Genomic DNA, 18,654 nt, shown 5'->3' on the forward strand with positions numbered 1-18,654 from the left:
ACAGACACAGGGGGAACATGCAAACTTCACACAGAAAGGACCCGGACCGCTCCACCTGGGAATCAAACCCAGACAGTGCTACCCACTGAGCCACCGTGCCGCCTCGCCAGAGGTGATTCTACAAGCACACTCATAATAACCATTTGTAATCTTTTTATAATAATATTCAAGATGAACAGCCACGTTAGTTTATTTTAAAATATTATTAAGAAAAGCAGTTCCATGAAATAAAAATCAATAAAAATCAATAAAAATCATACCATTGACATTACTGTCAGTATCATGCAAAGAGTTTATTTATTTATTAGGATTTTAAAGTCATGTTTTACACTTTGGTTCGATTCATGACAGAAACAGTAGTCACTCATCACACAAGGTTCATCAGTTCACAAGGTTATATTAAACCTATCTTGGACAATTTAGTGTCTCCAATTCACCTCACTTGCATGTCTTTGGACTGTGGGAGGAAACCGGAGCTCCCAGAGGAAACCCACACAGACATGGGGAGAACATGCAAACTCCACACAGAAAGGACCAGGAATCAAACCCAGACAGTGCTACCCACTAAGCCACCGTGCCGCCTCGCCAGAGGTGATTCTACAAGCACAGTCATAATAACCATTTACAATCTTTTCCTAATAATATTAAAGATGAACAGCCACATTAGTTTATTTTAAAATATTATTAAGAAAAGCTGTTCCATGCCAAAGCTAATAAAAATCATACCATTGACATTACTGTGTCAGTATCATGCAGAAAGTGTATTTATTTATTAGGATTTTAACGTCGTGTTTTACACTTTGGTTACATTCATGACAGAAATTGTAGTTACACATTACACAAGATTCATCAGTTCACGAGGTTATATCGAACACAGTCATGGACAATTTTGGATCCCCAGTTCACCTCACTTGCATGTCTTTGGACTGTGAACCCAGGACCATCTTGCTGTGAGGTGACAGTGCTACCCACTGAGCCACCATGCCGCCCCACCAGCAACACATAGTGCCAATATTACAATGGACACCAAAGGGCCTAAGGTGATTCTACAAGCTCAGTCATAATAACCATTTACACCTTTTTATAATAATATTAAAGATGAACAGCCACAGCAGTTCCATGCCAAAGCTAATAAAAATCAGACCAATGACATCACTGTGCCAGTATTGTATTAGTATTAGTATAATAATAATAATAATGCATTTTATTTATAGGCGCCTTTCAAAACACTCAAGGGCACCTTACATCTTACAGAGCAGTTAAACAACAAAACAGACAATACAAGACATTTACATTTACAAATAACATTGAACAATCAAGTGAATTAATTTAATGGCTAGTTTGAATAAGTGAGTCTTTAGGTGGAGGGGGAATCAATAGTTGATTCAAAAGAAGAGTAAGCAGGAACAGATACTGTGGAAACCCTACATTTCTGCCTCCTCATCCCGTGACACGAGCTTCACAGATGTAAACAAACTCAGGTGGAGTGCACTGATTGAGCATTGTTCAAAGGAATATACTATCTAAACCAGCTTCAGTATTCTTCTGGAATCATTTATATTATGATATACAGGGGTTGGACAAAATAACTGAAACACCTGGTTTTAGACCACAATAATTTATTAGTATGGTGTAGGGCCTCCTTTTGCGGCCAATACAGCGTCAATTCGTCTTGGAAATGACATATACAAGTCCTGCACAGTGGTCAGAGGGATTTTAAGCCATTCTTCTTGCAGGATAGTGGCCAGGTCACTACGTGATGCTGGTGGAGGAAAACGTTTCCTGACTCGCTTCTCCAAAACACCCCAAAGTGGCTCAATAATATTTAGATCTGGTGACTGTGCAGGCCATGGGAGATGTTCAACTTCACTTTCATGTTCATCAAACCAATCTTTCACCAGTCTTGCTGTGTGTATTGGTGCATTGTCATCCTGATACACGGCACCGCCATTGGATGCACATGGTCCTCCAGAATGGTTCGGTAGTCCTTGGCAGTGACACGCCCATCTAGCACAAGTGTTGGGCCAAGGGAATGCCATGATATGGCAGCCCAAACCATCACTGATCCACCCCCATGCTTCACTCTGGGCATGCAACAGTCTGGGTGGTACGCTTCTTTGGGGCTTCTCCACACCGTAACTCTCCTGGATGTGGGGAAAACAGTAAAGGTGGACTCATCAGAGAACAATACATGTTTCACATTGTCCACAGCCCAAGATTTGCGCTCCTTGCACCATTGAAACCGACGTTTGGCATCGGCACGAGTGACCAAAGGTTTGGCTATAGCAGCCCGGCCGTGTATATTGACCCTGTGGAGCTCCCGACGGACAGTTCTGATGGAAACAGGAGAGTTGAGGTGCACATTTAATTCTGCCGTGATTTGGGCAGCCGTGGTTTTATGTTTTTTGGATACAATCCGGGTTAGCACCCGAACATCCCTTTCAGACAGCTGCCTCTTGCGTCCACAGTTAATCCTGTTGGATGTGGTTTGTCCTTCTTGGTGGTATGCTGACATTACCCTGGATACCGTGGCTCTTGATACATCACAAAGACTTGCTGTCTTGGTCACAGATGCGCCAGCAAGACGTGCACCAACAATTTGTCCTCTTTTGAACTCTGGTATGTCACCCATAATGTTGTGTGCATTGCAATATTTTGAGCAAAACTGTGCTCTTACCCTGCTAATTGAACCTTCACACTCTGCTCTTACTGGTGCAATGTGCAATTAATGAAGATTGGCCACCAGACTGGTCCAATTTAGCCATGAAACCTCCCACACTAAAATGACAGGTGTTTCAGTTATTTTGTCCAACCCCTGTAGATTGGAAAACAACAGCTTTTACCAAAGAAATGTTTTTACCACAAATAAGATGAGGGAAGTAAATCTGCTTAGATGTTACCCTCTTAATAAAACTATCGCTAAATTAAAAAAGACAAAAATACTGAATGTTCCTTTTGTTACAAATATGAATATCCCTTATTTACTTATTTTGGGACTGCACATTTTGTTCCGTCTTTTGGATTGATATGAACCATAATTTTTATTAAAACTGTAAAAATGTGAAGGCAAATAGTACCTTAACACTGCTTAAAAACTTTTCACTCACAATGTTTATTCATAAATTCCTGCCATTAATTTTATTCCCTCAAGCAATTTTTAGTGAATGATTATCTGAATTTCATTGTGTATTGTATATTTTGTTCAATAATGTAAAAAAAAAAAAGAATAGCGTCTGATGGCACGGTGGGTAGCACTGTCGCCTCACAGCAAGAAGGTCTTGGGTTCGATCCCCAGGTGGAGCGGTCCGGGTCCTTTCTGTACAGAGTTTGCATGTTCTCCTTATGTCACCGTGGGTTTCCTCCGGGAGCTCCGGTTTCCTCCCATAGTCTAAAAACATGCAGTCAGGTTAATTGGAGACACTGAATTGCCCTATAGGTGAATGTATGTGTGTGTGTGTGTCTGCCCTGCGATGGACTGGCGCCCCGTCCAGGGTGTTACTGTGTGCCTTGCGCACATTGAAAGCTGGGATAGGCTCCAGCACCCCCCGTGACCCTGATTGGATAAGCGGTTAAGAGAGTGAGTGAGTGAATAGCGTCTGACTACCTGCAGGGTTGGAGTAAATTGTTTTTATTTTATTTTTTACCACGGCTTTATCCTACTGAGTGTCATGGTGGGTCCAATTGGACATCCTACTCCAAAAGCATGGACATTAATATGTAGATGCCCCCTCCTCACATCAATTAGTGGGATTAATAGCCTCCACTCTTCTAAAACAATCTAATCTATCACTACACCAATCCTTGACATGAAACTATTCCTGAGTTGTGAACTACACTTTGTGCTGAGAATCACTGTACTGATTTTTGGTCTCTGTTACAAGTGAAATCGATGTATGTAACTTCTCCCACAGTGAATAAGTGTTTAACACAGATCAATTAGAACTAAACAATCTTAACATGATCAAGTAAATCAAAAACATACAAATACACCAATGAGTAAGAAAACCATTTATTGTGTGAAGTGTACAGAGCTAAATTGGCTTGAAAGGCACATAATCCTGCAGCACAATGTCTTAATAAGGATCATTGAAGGGGTAGTGAGGATGTCCGGCATCCCTTGGTACTGGCTTGCCATCAACCTGAAAAGTAAACAAAATCAAATAAGCATATTTTTATCTGTCAGTGTCAGTTATTTCCACCTCAGTTTACTTTAATTCACATGAATCATGAATCATATAAAATGCCTATTTTAAAGCACTGAACATGCAGATTTATATAGCAGTGATAAGTAACATACAGTTATTGTTGGCACTATGTATCGCCAGCCTTTATTCAGTGCTGTCACACTGTTCATCTCCTCAGGCTCCAGAGTGAAATCAAACACCTGCACAAAGACATGATAAAACACCCTGAATTAACACAGTAATTCTACATGTGGGTATTAACCACATAAATCTTGTATGTAAAAACATAACCTGTAAATTCTCTTTAATGCGAGACTCTGTAACACTCTTTGGGATGGTCACAACTCCCCGCTGGGTCTGCCACCTGCCATTAGAATAAAAATGCTGTTTAGATTTAGTATTGGCAGATGATTCGGCAACAATATCATCACAAAAACAGCTTTTTTACTGTCAAATCGTACAATTAACACAATGTGTTGCAAACAAACATGCTTAGTTTGATGTAGAATCATTTACTTTTGTCTAATCAGGATTTCTGGACTACTATGGATCAAAAGTGTCAGATTTGTGTCCAAAAGATTTGATTGTCTGATCAAATACCAAAATTGATTGATACTTGAAAGCCTCGTCACACATAAATTCACCAAGAATTGTCAAAACAATATCACTGTATTAGTCTATTCGTAAAACTCTGTAGATCTTAGTTATTCCTGATTCAAAAAACAAGCCCATAATAACCTTTTATGACCTGACCTGTAAAAAAACAACCAGTTTACACAAGACAAAGTGGGCTGTTTACTGGTTTCTCCACTGGTTGTTACTAATATTAAATACTTTTTTTACAACCGTGTTAATTTATTAAATGTACAGTAGTTATTACTAACAGGGAAAAATACATACAGGATTGATCACATAGCAAACATACATTCAAAAAAGAATGGACGACGTTAAAAAATAAGTAGGCATTAATGTTTGATCCTTTGTATCATGTTTTATACTCCTTTGTTTAAAAACCATTTTGTTAAAAAGCATTTTGTTTGTTTATTTTGTTTATTAGGATTTTAACGTCATGTTTTACACTTTGGTTACATTCATGACAGGAACGGTAGTTACTCATTACACACTCAGTTCACAAGGTTATATCAAACACAGTCATGGACAATTTTGTATCTCCAGTTGCAAGTCTTTGGACTGTAAGAGGAAACCGACGTGGACACGGGGAGAACATGCAAACTCCACACAGAAAGGACCAAGACCGCCCCGCCTGGGGATCGAACCCAGGACCTTCTTGCTGTGAGGCGACAGTGCTACCCACTTAGCCACCGTGCCGCCCCCTGCAGCATTTAATCACAAAACATTGGCTGGGTTGTTAATAAACCCATTTTAACCAGGACTGGTGTCTATGCACAATGTAATGGAGAGTGTGGTTGATAGAAGAAGGAAAGAGTGCAGGCAGGGTGGAGCAGGTGGCGCAGAGTGGCAAAAGTGCTTTGCAATAGAAAGGTATTTGTCTTGAGTTTACAAGACAGTAGTGAGACCTGCTGTGTTGTAAAGTTTGGAGGGGGTGACACTGAATTAAAGACAGGAGAATGGGGAGTGACGAGGAGGGACAGGATTAGGAACGAGTTTATTAGAGGGACAGCGCTGATAACATGTTTTGGAGACAAAGTTATGGAGGAGAATTGGGCAAGATGGGGATGAATGATTTGCTGTGGTGACCCCTAACTTGTGTAGCCAAAAGCTAAAGAAGGCAAGGCAAGGCAAGGCAAGTTTATTTGTATAGCACCTTTCATACACAGTGGCAATTCAAAGTGCTTTACATAAGGAAAAAAATAAATTAAAAGCATTAAAACATTCCTGAGATCTAAAACCTCAGAAAGACTTCTTGCAAACATTTAGTTACAATTAAGAGAACATGAAATTCAAACAAGAGAGATAAAAAAAAATTAAGGACATGAAAAATTAAAAGAAAATATTGTAAAGTATAACCTACAATTTAGGGAATATGAAATTAAAACAAGAGAGGTAAAAAATTAAGAACATGAAAACTAAAAGAAAATATAGTAAAATATACACTACAATTTAGAAGAGCATGAAAAACTAAAAGAAATATGGTAAAATGAGGGTAATAGCAAAAATTTCGAGCTCAATCATAGGCACAAGAAAAAAGAAATGTTTTTAACCTGGATTTAAAGATTTCTACATTTGCGGAACATCTAATATCTCCTGGCAGTCTGTTCCAGTTATATGCAGCCCAACAACTAAATGCTGCTTCACCATGTTTAGTTTGGACTCTGGGCTCAACTAGCTGACCTGAGTGCATGGATCTAAGAGATCTACTGGGTTTATATTCTCTAAACATTTCTGAGATGTATTCTGGGCCGAACCCATTCAGTGATTTATAGACCAGTAGCAGCACTTTAAATTCTATTCTGTAACTAACCGGAAGCCAGTGTAGAGATTTTAGAACTGGAGTGATGTGCTCAGTTCTCTTCGTCTTAGTTAAAACTCTAGCAGCAGCGTTCTGAATGAGCTGTAACTGTTTAATGGTCTTTTTGGGAAGTCCAGTTAAGAGACCGTTACAATAGTCCACCCTGCTGGAGATAAAAGCATGGATGAGCTTCTCTAGGTCTTGTTGACACAGTAGACCCTTGATTTTGGCTATATTTCTAAGATGGTAGAAGGCTGTTTTGGTGATGGTTTTTATATGGCTGGTGAATGTGAGATCTGAGTCTATTAGAACGCCAAGATTTCGGACTTGGTCTTTGAAGGCATGCATTGACCATGTGCTTGGACACTCCATTCCAGTCATAAGCATTAATACAGACTTGCCCATTTGTGTGTTATTTTGGCAGTGCTTCCATAAAAGTTTAAATGTATCTGAGGGAATTTGTGCTCATTCAGTCAAAAGAACATTTGTAAGGCAAAGCATCCTTTTATGTGCAAGGGTTAAAAATGTCTGTTTTAATCCCATTAGAAAGTTATAAATTTTATAGAAAGAGGTCCATCATGAGCAAGTTGAGAAATGATTCAAACACATGGTTTTAAACACGTCACGGATGCAGAAGAACAGAAGTCTTTAATGTTTTCTATTTACCTGATTATGATTTGCGCAATGGATTTGTTGTACTTCTTGGCTAGTGCAGCAATGACCGGCTCCTCGAGGAGAATTGGCTCATCTGGTCTCTTCCAGGCTCGGTCTGGAGAGCCAAGTGGACTATAGGCAGTCATTACTAAGCCTCTCTCCTTGCAATGTGCCAACAGCTCCACCTGGGCCAGATAGGGGTGACCCTCCACCTGGAACAAGTTAAATGGTTTTGTTTTTTTCCTGATTTAAGAATTTAAGAAACCTGTGACAGAAGGATTATTACTAATGATAAAATAAGAAACCTGCAAAACGGTAGGCTTTATGTTGGCCACGGACAGGATGTCATCAATTTGCCTGCTGTTAAAGTTTGACAGCCCGATAGACCTCACAAGTCCTTTTTCCACTAGTTTCTCCATGGCGGCCCATGTCACCTTGTAGTCGATTTCATCATACAGTAAAGTCCCATCTTCTTTTCTAGGAAATGCAGTATCTCCTCGCCTGTAAAGGAAAAGATATTCATGCTTTTCTAGTTAAGCTTTAAAGGTACAGCCATTAGTGTGTTCACATACAAAATAATTAGAATCTGTTTATATGTACTTCAGTAATCTGATTAAGAGAAACCTAATGTATCTGATTTCTTAATGTGACAACCTGTAGTGAACATCTTGATTTTCCAGTATTTATTTTATTTATTTGGGTTTTAACACCATGTTTAACACATATGTGTCATTTAATGGCAAAACAGGTACAGTATTATGTTTTTTGTTTGTTTATTTTACCTTGTCTTTATATTTTTGATTTTCCAGTAAAGTGAAATTGCTTTTTAATGAATCTAGTAATGTTTTTACTGAACCAGGGGTGCTGATATTTAAATGTTTTTATAATGTCTGTGATAAATTCACATATGGCTTTTTTAATATTGGAATGGCTTAATCATTTGTCCCAAACGATTAAAAAGTATTATTAATAAGAAAGGTGATTTCACAATATTAAACACACCAAACAATATTTTAATTGTGTTGCAGGCATCAAATTGTACATGTCATTTTTTTTAAAATCCAAATCCAAATAAGCTGGTCAGTGAAAACAGTGTAAATCGTTTCTTTGTACTTTTATCAGTTAAATAAATAAAATGCATTTCTTGCTAATGATTACAATGAGTTATCTGTTGATGTACAACAAATAGGCAGCAAAGCATGACAGTGGGTTTAAAATTACACCCTGGGTTAGTGCTTGGACTAAATGTACTTTGACTTAAACATGCACCAGCCAGTCAGTGATGGTCAGAGGTAGATTCTCACAGTGCAGAGTTGTACTACAAATGGAAAGTCATGCCCTTTGTGTTCTTCAGCTACTTGTCTTGATGCCATCAGGCAGCAGGAGTTGCTATTGCAGCAGCAACAACAAGAAAACGTATTCACCCCTCCCTCCATCAGACACAACCATTATACCTGCTGAGTGACCAGTCAGGCCATTAGTTCCGCTACTGGTGATGGGCTAGCACATTAGATTGCTGTCCCAATTCCAGCCCCCCTTTAAATGGTCTTTAAGGTGTTTAGGTGTCATGCTAAACTCACTGGAAGGCGTAAGGCCAGTGAATGAGGTAGAGATCCAGGTACTCCAGCTTCAGCTCCTTTAAGGTGTTGAGCAGTGCTGGCTCCACGTCATCAGGGTGGTGGCGAGTGTTCCACAGTTTGGAGGTCACAAACACGTCCTCTCGCCTCAAGGCCTGACAGTGACAACAGTGCAGTGAAAATAAGTTATACTAGGGTACGTGCTAAGGGTAGAGATTAGTTAATCCATTAGTTCACTTACTTTATCAGCTCCCAGCACCTCCTGAAAGGCTTCCCCAATTTCTGATTCATTTCCATAAATGGCAGCACAGTCAATATGACGATAGCCAGCCTGAAGCGCCCATATCACTGCCTGTTTTACCTGTTGGCATAATGAAAACAGTTTTCTTATTATAAAAATTGTTAAATATGATTTTAGTTACATGGTATGTATGTTTTCAGTAACAGCTTTATCATAATCATTTACCCAGCCTAATACACACAACAGTACAATCCACAAAACAGTTTATCTTACTCAAACCACTGTCTTGTACTTGTTTTTTCTCTGATCTGGTAATGTATAGGCCTTAACCTGGGGTTTACCTGGTAGATGTACTGGGTCTTGACCAGATAAATTGCTGTATTAGTTTACTCTGTATTAGTCTAATCTTTTTAATCTGGTGTGCTTTTACACATTGTACCTAAATTGTCATTTATTACCCAGATAAACAAGGATGTGTAAAAATGGACTAATTTTAAATGTACAGTTACAAAAGGCTTGGAAAAAAAGGTTAAGACAAAGTTGTACAGGCTGTAGCTCAATGCAGGGAACTGAAAGTGTTAGCAGTATTAATTTGCTAACACTTCAAAAATGTGAACCTGCAAAATGTGTGCAAGTTACAAATCTACAAAGTTAACTATCAATTCACATACCATGCTTTTGTCTCTGATGTTCTCTTTGGTTGGTTTTGACAAGAAATTAACTCTATGAAATATGTAGCATTACTGTTTTCATGTGTTAAAAACATATGTTATGCATTTAATGCATGCTCACCTTTCCAGGATCACTTTTCCATGTCCCAAGTCCAACCAGGGGCATTTTTCGCCCAGTGCTCAACACTGCAAAATCATTCATTCTTGCCTTCTGACTCTGCATATACAAAAAGACAGTTTTATAGGAGTGTGAAACACAGAAACAGTGTAGGGTTTAAATGTAGTGTCAGTAAGCTCTTCACTGCAAGTCATACAAACATTTACTATAACAGTGACTTGGAAAGACAGGAAGGAGGGAGGAAGGAGTGGAGAAAATGGATGAACCTGCTGACTTGTCAGCTGACTTCCTGACAGGGCATGGACAATTTACCATTCCTTTCCATTCTCTTTTAAATATACTGTACAAAATACTGCAAAATCTTAATAATATTAAGACAAAATGGTATATATTGACTCAATTTAAAGGTATATTTATTTATGAGTCCATATTATATGCATATTTAGTGTGGCAAGTTATGTCTCTATCTCCAGAGCTCCTAAAGAGTCAAGAGTCGACTCTCAAGCCTGGTGGCAATTCCTCACAGCAAAGTGTATTTTGCCTTTGCTGTCCCAACAAAACATTCGTATATCACATACAATTATCACAACACCTTAATTTACCTAATAGTACTACATTTCACCCACATACCACTTACATTTAACCAAACAACTTTAAAACTACATTTGTAGTTGTGTGTGATACATATACAAGACAACAGTAATAACCTGTTAGAACAAGGCTGTAAGTTCCTAAGTACATAATCAACAAATCTTATCAGTATCAGATTCGGAGTCGACTCTCTGTCTCGAAACGGAACCGACACTGTCACTGCTTTGTGTGGCTAGTTGTGCCACTGTCTCCAGAGCTTCTAAAGAGTCACTTTGAAAGAGTCGACTCTCAAGCCCAGTGGCGATTCCTCACAGCAAAAGTGAATCGATTCGAATATGCACACCGTTTAAATCCATATATCACATACATTTACCCAAACACAATAATTTACCTAATGTTATTACTTTTTATTCATATACCACATACGTTGAACCAAACACCTTAATTTACCGAATGTATTCACAGCAAACGTGAATTAATTCGAATATGCACACCGTTTATGTACACACTACACTACTGTCCCAACAAAGCATCCATATATCACATACAATTATCACAACACCTTAATTCATTCATATACCACTTACATTTAACCAAACAACTTTAAAAGGCCTAGTGTTACTACTGTAATATAGTTGTGTGTGATATGTATACAAGACAACAGTAATAATCAAAACAAGTCTGGGAGTTCCACTACATAATCAACAAATATTATTCGTATTAGTACCTAATCAACAAATATTATCAGCAAACATGAATCACTTGACTGCAAAATGGATTTAAAATTCGGAGTCGACTCACTGACTCGAAACGAAACCGACACTGACGCTTTTTTTGTGTGGCTACTATCGCTAGAGCTCCTAAGGAGTCAATTTGAAAGAATCGACTCTCAAGCCCGGTGTACACACTACAGAATATTTTGCTTTTGCTGTCCCAACAAAGCAGCCATATATCACATATATTTACCCAAACATAATAATTTACCCAATGTTACTACATTTCACCCATATACCACTTACATTTAACCAAACAACTTTAAATTCAAATTCGGAGTCGACTCACTGACCGACACTGTCGCTGTTTAGTGTGGCTAGTTATGCTATCTTCAGAGCTCCTAAAGAGTCAATTTGAAAGAGTCGACTCGCACTCTTTTGCTGTCCTAACAAAGCATCCATATATCATATACATTTTACCAAACCTCTTATTTACCTAGTGTTACTACATTGTAGTTGGGTATGATATGTATACAACACAACAGTAATAATCCGGTTAAAACAAGGCTGTAAGTTCTACAACCTAATGAACAAATATGAATCAGTATCAGTAAACATGAATCTCTTGACTGCAAAATAGATTTCAAAAGAATTCATTATCGGAGTCGACTCACTGAGTCAAACAGAAACCGACACCAAAGCCGTCAGACTGTATTCTGCATACTTGCAATAATTAGAATGCTATTTAGGACCCAGTTTAAATCACAAATATATAAACAAACACACATCATTCATAATGAGACAGGTGACCATATTACAGATATAATGCATGGCAGCAAAACAAGCAAATGCAATTGATTAATAAGAAAGGAAACAAGTTCCAGTATTTGTGCATTATCAGTCATTACTTAAATCATATAAACATTATAGTCAGAGTATTGTGTAGGTAAATCATCCATACTAGACTACACTTTATTATGAATATACTGTACATACCAGGTTACGGTAATAAATCCTGCAGGTTTGATTAAATAAATGCACCGTAAATCGCAGCTGCATGTTTATCAGACACCATAAGAACTATCAGACACCATCAGAAATATCAGACACTATCAGAACTATCAGACACCATTAGAACTTTGGGCTTAACAGTGATAATGCAAACACCAATACATTTTACATTTACTTACAATATTTATCGATCTGCACAAAGCCAGACAGGTGACAATCCCGAGTGGAATTACACTAAGGGAGTTATAAAAATCTTTAAAATGTATTTTATTTCATATAATGAATGACAATGTGAAAATCATATCCGGTTATTCCAATTCCAACTTAAAAGTCTTTCTGTGTCTGTAAGAGCACTTTCAGTTTCACACAACCCTACTCTGTACTTTTACCTAAGATTGATTAGTTAAATGCTTTATTTTACTGTAAACATATAGAGATGCATACATTATTATCATTATTATTATTATTATTATTATTATCATTATCATCACAGGTGGCACGGTGGGTAGCACTGTCGCCTGACAGCAAGAAGGTCCTGGGTTCGATCCCCAGTCTGGGTGTTCCGGGTCCTTTCTGTGCAGAGTTTCCTCCCACAGTCCAAAAACATGCAGTCAGGTTAACTGAAGACACTAAATTGCCCTAAAGGTGAATGTGTGTGTGTGTGTCTGTCCTGCCATGGACTGGTGCCCCATCCAGGGTGTTACTGTGTGCCTTGCGCCCATTGAAAAGCTGGGATAGGCGTCAGCCCCCCCCCTTCCCCCCCGTGACCCTACTTGGATAAGCTGTTAAGAAAGTGAGTGAGTGAGTTATTACCGCAAACTCATATTTTGCCTTCTGCAAAAAGTAAGGATCAAACCCAGGTCAGAAAGTGTTTGTGTGGATGTCCGGCCAGGTCAGTGGCTTTTGAGTTTGAACATGCTTCAGCTGTGTGCTAGGGCATTAGGCCGCTGTACCACCTGAGTACTCAAGTGCTGCTGTTATTATTATTACTGTTAATAATAATAATAATACAAATAATAATAATAACATAATATGTAATGTTACCCTTTCAATATCTCCACCCTGTTTTTTTTGCATAGACTTGCCCATTTTGACTTTTAGGGCAGCACGGTGGCTCGGTGGGTAGCACTTTTGCCTCACAGCAAGAAGGTCCTGGGTTCGATCATCAGACGGGGAGGTCCAGGTCCTTTCTGTGCGGAGTTTGCATGTTCTCCCCGTGTCCGTGTGGGTTTTCTCTGGGAGCTCTGGTTTCCTCCCACAGTCCATTGAAAAGCTGGGATAGGCTCCAGCACCCCCTGCGACCCTAATTGGATAAGCGGTTAAGAAAGTGAGTGCGTGAGTTTGACTTTTATAGTACCTTTCACAGATTATGTAATGGAAATGTATTACGGAAATGTAATATATGACCCCATATCACTAATGGTTCTTCCACATATGTTACATGTAAGGGGATATATTATTATAACATACATGTATCCTCTGGGTATATGTAATATACTGTATGTAGATATACACTGATCAGCCATAACATTAAAACCACCTCCTAGTTTCTACACTCACTGTCCATTTTATCAGCTCCACTGACCATATAGGAGCACTTGTAGTTCTACAATTACTGACTGTAGTCCACCTGTTTCTCTGCATGCTTTGTTAGCCCCCTTTCATGCTGTTCTTCAATGGTCAGGACCCCCACAGGACCACCACAGAGCAGGTATTATTTAGGTGGTGGATGATTCTCAGCGCACTGAGAGTGCGTGAGTTTGACTTTTATAGTACCTCTCACAGATTATGTATGGGAGAAGAAACACTAAGCAAACAGATTGGTCTTAATCTGAGATTTAAATACGTTAAAGTTTGAAACACACCTCATCCTAAACGATGTAGCTGACTAAATGATCGAATAATGACTATTTTGGTTGGTCAATCAATTTCAAAGCTTGAGACTGCAGAACATCATAAGGAAAATTCATTTTATATTAGAGTAGAGTATATTTTCTTGGACGTAATAACATTTAAATTATTAGAGCTTTAAGAACAAGAACTGAACAAGCAAATTTACAGTATGTCTCAAATTAGTAACACTGTAATTCTTACATTAAGTATGCTTTTTTCTTCACCGTTTTGACAGTAAACATCTTTACAATACAGCTTTACAGAAGAATGTATGTAGACCCAAATTAGAGAGTCAAAGGCAACAGATGAAAGTAGGAACTCACTAACAAGCACAATGAGACATTCTTCAGGGGAACCTGGTTCTTGCAAAATTAGCTTTATTAAACTCAGTTCTATGATGAAAATTGATCACAGTAAATGGTAAATGGAACCCTAAACCTGTCAAAGCAGTAGAACATTTCGAAGAGTCTCAATATGAGCTGATGTTGGATGTGTGTTTTTTTCTTTAGTGCTTCGTCTAGTTGTTTACGAAGAATTATGGAGATTACACGTTTATCAGTATATCAGTATGAAGAGGAAGAGGAGGGGTGAGAAAGTCAGATTACTTTGGGAGAATTTAAATGCTCAGATAATTGGGTTTTTTAAAACTCTGTAGCACAGACTTGTCTTGCCTTTCTGTTCTTTCTGTTGTGTTTAGCCTCTGGTCTTGGATAAGGACAATGATCCTGTGGTCAAGAAAATGAAAAGTTTTACTGTTGTCGTGGCTATAGGTGAGATTTTCTTGGTCTTTCTAAACATTTTATTTATTAATGAAATTATTTATCACTGATAATTAAAATGTAAAGTGAAAAATAAGAGCAATAATAAGTTGCTGTTTTGCTTTTCAGTGTTGTGCTTATCACTGGTGAAACATGGAGCATCTGATGGTATAAATCATGAACTCATCAACACATCAAAAATACACACTAATGCTGACCAGTTTAACCTTTTTAAGGTTTTTTTTAAAGGGGATTTCTGATACTGATGCTGATTCCATAGCCTATATCTACAACAAATCTTTAAACATTAGTTATAGCTTATCTGTTATCTACTTTTTACAGCAGTGGTGAATCAGATTAGTTATTTTTCTTTATATTTTAGTTGCTTTCTCTTAACACACCATTATTCTGTTATATTTTAAAAATATGAGAGATTTTTCTAATTTTAGGATGTGACTAAATTACACACATAAAATATTTTGCTTTTCAATTTTGCATTCCCATACGGAAATGTAATATATGACCCCATATCACTAATGGTTCTTCCACATATGTTACATGTAAGGGGATATATTATTATAACATACATGTATCCTCTGGGTATATGTAATATACTGTATGTAGATATACACCGATCAGCCATAACATTAAAACCACCTCCTAGTTTCTACACTCACTGTCCATTTTATCAGCTCCACTGACCATATAGGAGCACTTTGTAGTTCTACAATTACTGACTGTAGTCCACCTGTTTCTCTGCATGCTTTGTTAGCCCCCTTCCATGCTGTTCTTTAATAGTCAGGACCCCCACAGAGCAGGTATTATTTAGGTGGTGGATCATTCTCAGCACTGCAGTGACACTGACATGGTGGTGGTGTGTTAGTGTGTGTTGTGCTGGTATGAGTGGATCAGACACAGCAGCACTGCTGGAGTTTTTAAATACTGTGTCCACTCACTGTCCACTCTATTAGACACTCCTACCTAGTTGGGCCACCATGTTGGTCCACAAAGTCAGAGACGATCGCTCATCTATTGCTGCTGTTTGAGTCGGTCATTTTCTAGACCTTCATCAGTGGTCACAAGACGCTGCCCACGGGGCGCTGTTGGCTGGATATTTTTGGTTGGTGGGCTATTCTCAGTCCAGCAGTGACGGTGAGGTGTTTAAAAACTCCAGCAGCGCTGCTGTGTCTGATCCACTCATACCAGCACAACACACACTAGCACACCACCACCATGTCAGTGTCACTGCAGTGCTGCGAATGATCCACCACCTAAATAATACCTGCTCTGTGGTGGTCCTGTGGGGGTCCTGACCATTGAAGAACAGGGTAAAAGCAGGGTAAAAAATATGTAGAGAATCAGATGGACTACAGTCAGTAATTGTAGAACTACAAAGTGCTTCTATATGGTAAGTGGAGCTGATAAAATGGACAGTGAGTGTAGAAACAAGGAGGTGGTTTTAATGTTATACCTGATTGGTGTATATTGAGGATATATTTATATGAAAACAGCTTATTTCAGTGTAAACCCCAGACCTTTACAATTAACGCTGTAGGTAAAAACTGATTCTAACTCAAAGCAATATATACTTTAAAAATATACAGTATTTTTAAATGCACCAAATAAAACAAATTTTTTCTTTATTCAGATCTGCCAGATAGATTTCAGTATTAGATTACAGTAAATATTTACACTGAAAATCATCTGATTCTGATGTGTAGTTAATTGATCCTTCCTTTTTAAATACTTTTGTACCTTTACTGAAATTAATACATATATTTACCAAATGTAGTATTGATTTTCTACTTTTCCAGGAACCGTTTTAACTGCGTCACCTAATGGAACACATTCCTACCCCGGAGAAGCTGTTGTTCTGACATGTGAGATTGAAAGCAACTCCTCAGATGTGTGGAAGTTTAGCTGGTTTAAACACAACATCGGTACACCAGCTACGCCCAGCGCTGCTCACAGAGTGAACCATCATATTTACTCCATTTCAGCCGTGACCTCTGAGGACGATGGCACGTACTGGTGTACAGCTTCAAAAAAGGGCACAAATTCCACCCTTCTCAGTAACTTGGTGACTATAAGTGTTTTTTCAGGTAAGAGCGATATTAAATGACCAAAACCACTTCCCTTATAATATACCTAGAGCAGTGTTATTAACATTTTCATAATTTTAATTTGCATTTATTTCTTTATTTTTATTAATTTGTATTATATGTTATTATTTTAATTGTTGTAGTTTGTCTGATAGGGATTTTCTATTAATTCATTGTCTGTTTTACCACCGGTTTATCGTGGTCAGTTCGATTCACTGGATGAAAGGCCGTAAACACCTTGGACAGGTCACACACACACACACACACACACACACACACAATTTTAGTAATGATTTTAGTTGACCTGACTGCATGTCTATGTACTTGTGGGAGGAAACCGGAGCTCCTGGAGGAAACCCACACAGACACTGGGCGAACCTACAAAACATACATACAATTCCACACAGAAAGGACCTGAACCGCCCAGCCAGTGAATCAAACCCAGGCCCTTTTTGCAGATGACAGTGCTACCCACTGTGCCACTGTGGCTAACCATTTGGGTTTTTATTTTACGTACATTGTGGTTCTAGTTATAGCTGGTCATTCTTCTCTGAAGCGCCTACTTCATGAGTTTAAAATTGTAAATATTCTTAAATAAGTTAAATAAGATACTACCTAATCATCTTAAGGTTTTACTTTGAAAACACTAAAAAATGGTTGCAGTGTCGCCTTATAGCAAACACGGTCCTGGGTTTGATCCCCAGACAGGGCAGTCCAGGTCCTTTCTATGTGTCTGTGTGGGTTTCCTCCGGGAGATCCGGTTTTCTCCCACAGTCCAAAAACATGCAGTCAGGTTAATTGGAGACACTGAAATACCCTATAGGTGACTGGATGTGTGTGTGTGTCTCCCCTATGATGGACTGGCATCCCATCCAGGGTGTTACTGTGTGCCTTACATTCATTAAAAAGCTGGGATAGGCTCCAGCACCCCCCGCGACCCTAATTGGATAAGCGGTTAAGAACATGAGTGAGTGAGTGCTTCATACCAGATATTATTCTGGCACATGTACACATACACGTCTGAATTAGGAGGATTCCTGAATACATAATAATCTACATCTGTAAATGTTTAACTTCATAGCTAAAATTTACAGTGGAATAACTAGTTCTCGATGAATTTGTCAAAATACAAACAGCCATCATCCACTGAAGACTGTGAAAAAGAATAGAGGGTATGCAACTTATTAAGTTCTTTGATAAGTTCATAAGTTAATGAATTAATAAATTTGTATTCTACTAATATGGACCACAGTGTGGCGTAAAGGTTTGCTGTTTGCCATTTTATTTGTATAGATATAAACAGACAAATAAATATATATTTAAATTGATTTAAATATTCTACAGAGCTGCCTGTGTTTAATGAGGTAAATTGGCTTACCAATTATGTTTACATAATTGTATTTACATATGTTGTACATTATCTGTATAGTCTTGTCTGTATATTGTATTGTTTGTATATTGTGGAGAGATAACAACAGCCGGAAACAAATTCATTGTGTGTGTAAAGATACTTGGCTAATGAAACTTATTCTGATTCTGATTTAGTAAACTTGTTTATTAGATAACCGAGGGGCAACACATTTTTTCATGATGGTGACGCAGGCCAATGATTTGTGTTTTATCAGCTTTGCTTAATTGTCTGAAATCATTCAGTGTGACAGACACTATGATAACAGATGTACTGTATATTATGAGCTGTATTTATTTACC

The 18,654-nt window shown here is 38.2% G+C and overlaps 1 protein-coding gene across 3 annotated transcripts; it reads right to left on the bottom strand.

Annotated features, from left to right (window-relative positions):
* Positions 1-3,993: 3,993 nt before the first annotated feature.
* akr1a1b (aldo-keto reductase family 1, member A1b (aldehyde reductase)) lies at positions 3,994-12,453 on the bottom strand. 3 transcript variants are annotated; one of them, XM_062997100.1, is made up of 9 exons: positions 12,371-12,453; positions 9,880-9,975; positions 9,088-9,207; positions 8,850-9,001; positions 7,575-7,770; positions 7,282-7,481; positions 4,476-4,548; positions 4,298-4,384; positions 3,994-4,139 (listed from the first exon to the last, which is right to left on the bottom strand). In XM_062997100.1, the coding sequence occupies exons 2-9, from the start codon at positions 9,958-9,960 to the stop codon at positions 4,074-4,076; spliced, it is 975 nt and encodes a 324-aa protein (XP_062853170.1). In that variant the 5' UTR covers positions 9,961-9,975; positions 12,371-12,453; the 3' UTR covers positions 3,994-4,073. The 3 variants fall into 3 exon arrangements, with proteins under 3 accessions (XP_062853170.1, XP_062853169.1, XP_062853173.1); XM_062997099.1 differs by lacking the exon at positions 12,371-12,453 and adding an exon at positions 12,177-12,240; XM_062997103.1 differs by lacking the exon at positions 12,371-12,453 and adding an exon at positions 11,195-11,256.
* Between the last annotated feature and the right edge of the window lie 6,201 nt (positions 12,454-18,654).

This window comes from Trichomycterus rosablanca, chromosome 6 (genome assembly GCF_030014385.1).
Source record: "Trichomycterus rosablanca isolate fTriRos1 chromosome 6, fTriRos1.hap1, whole genome shotgun sequence".
Taxonomy (NCBI): Eukaryota; Metazoa; Chordata; class Actinopteri; order Siluriformes; family Trichomycteridae; genus Trichomycterus; species Trichomycterus rosablanca.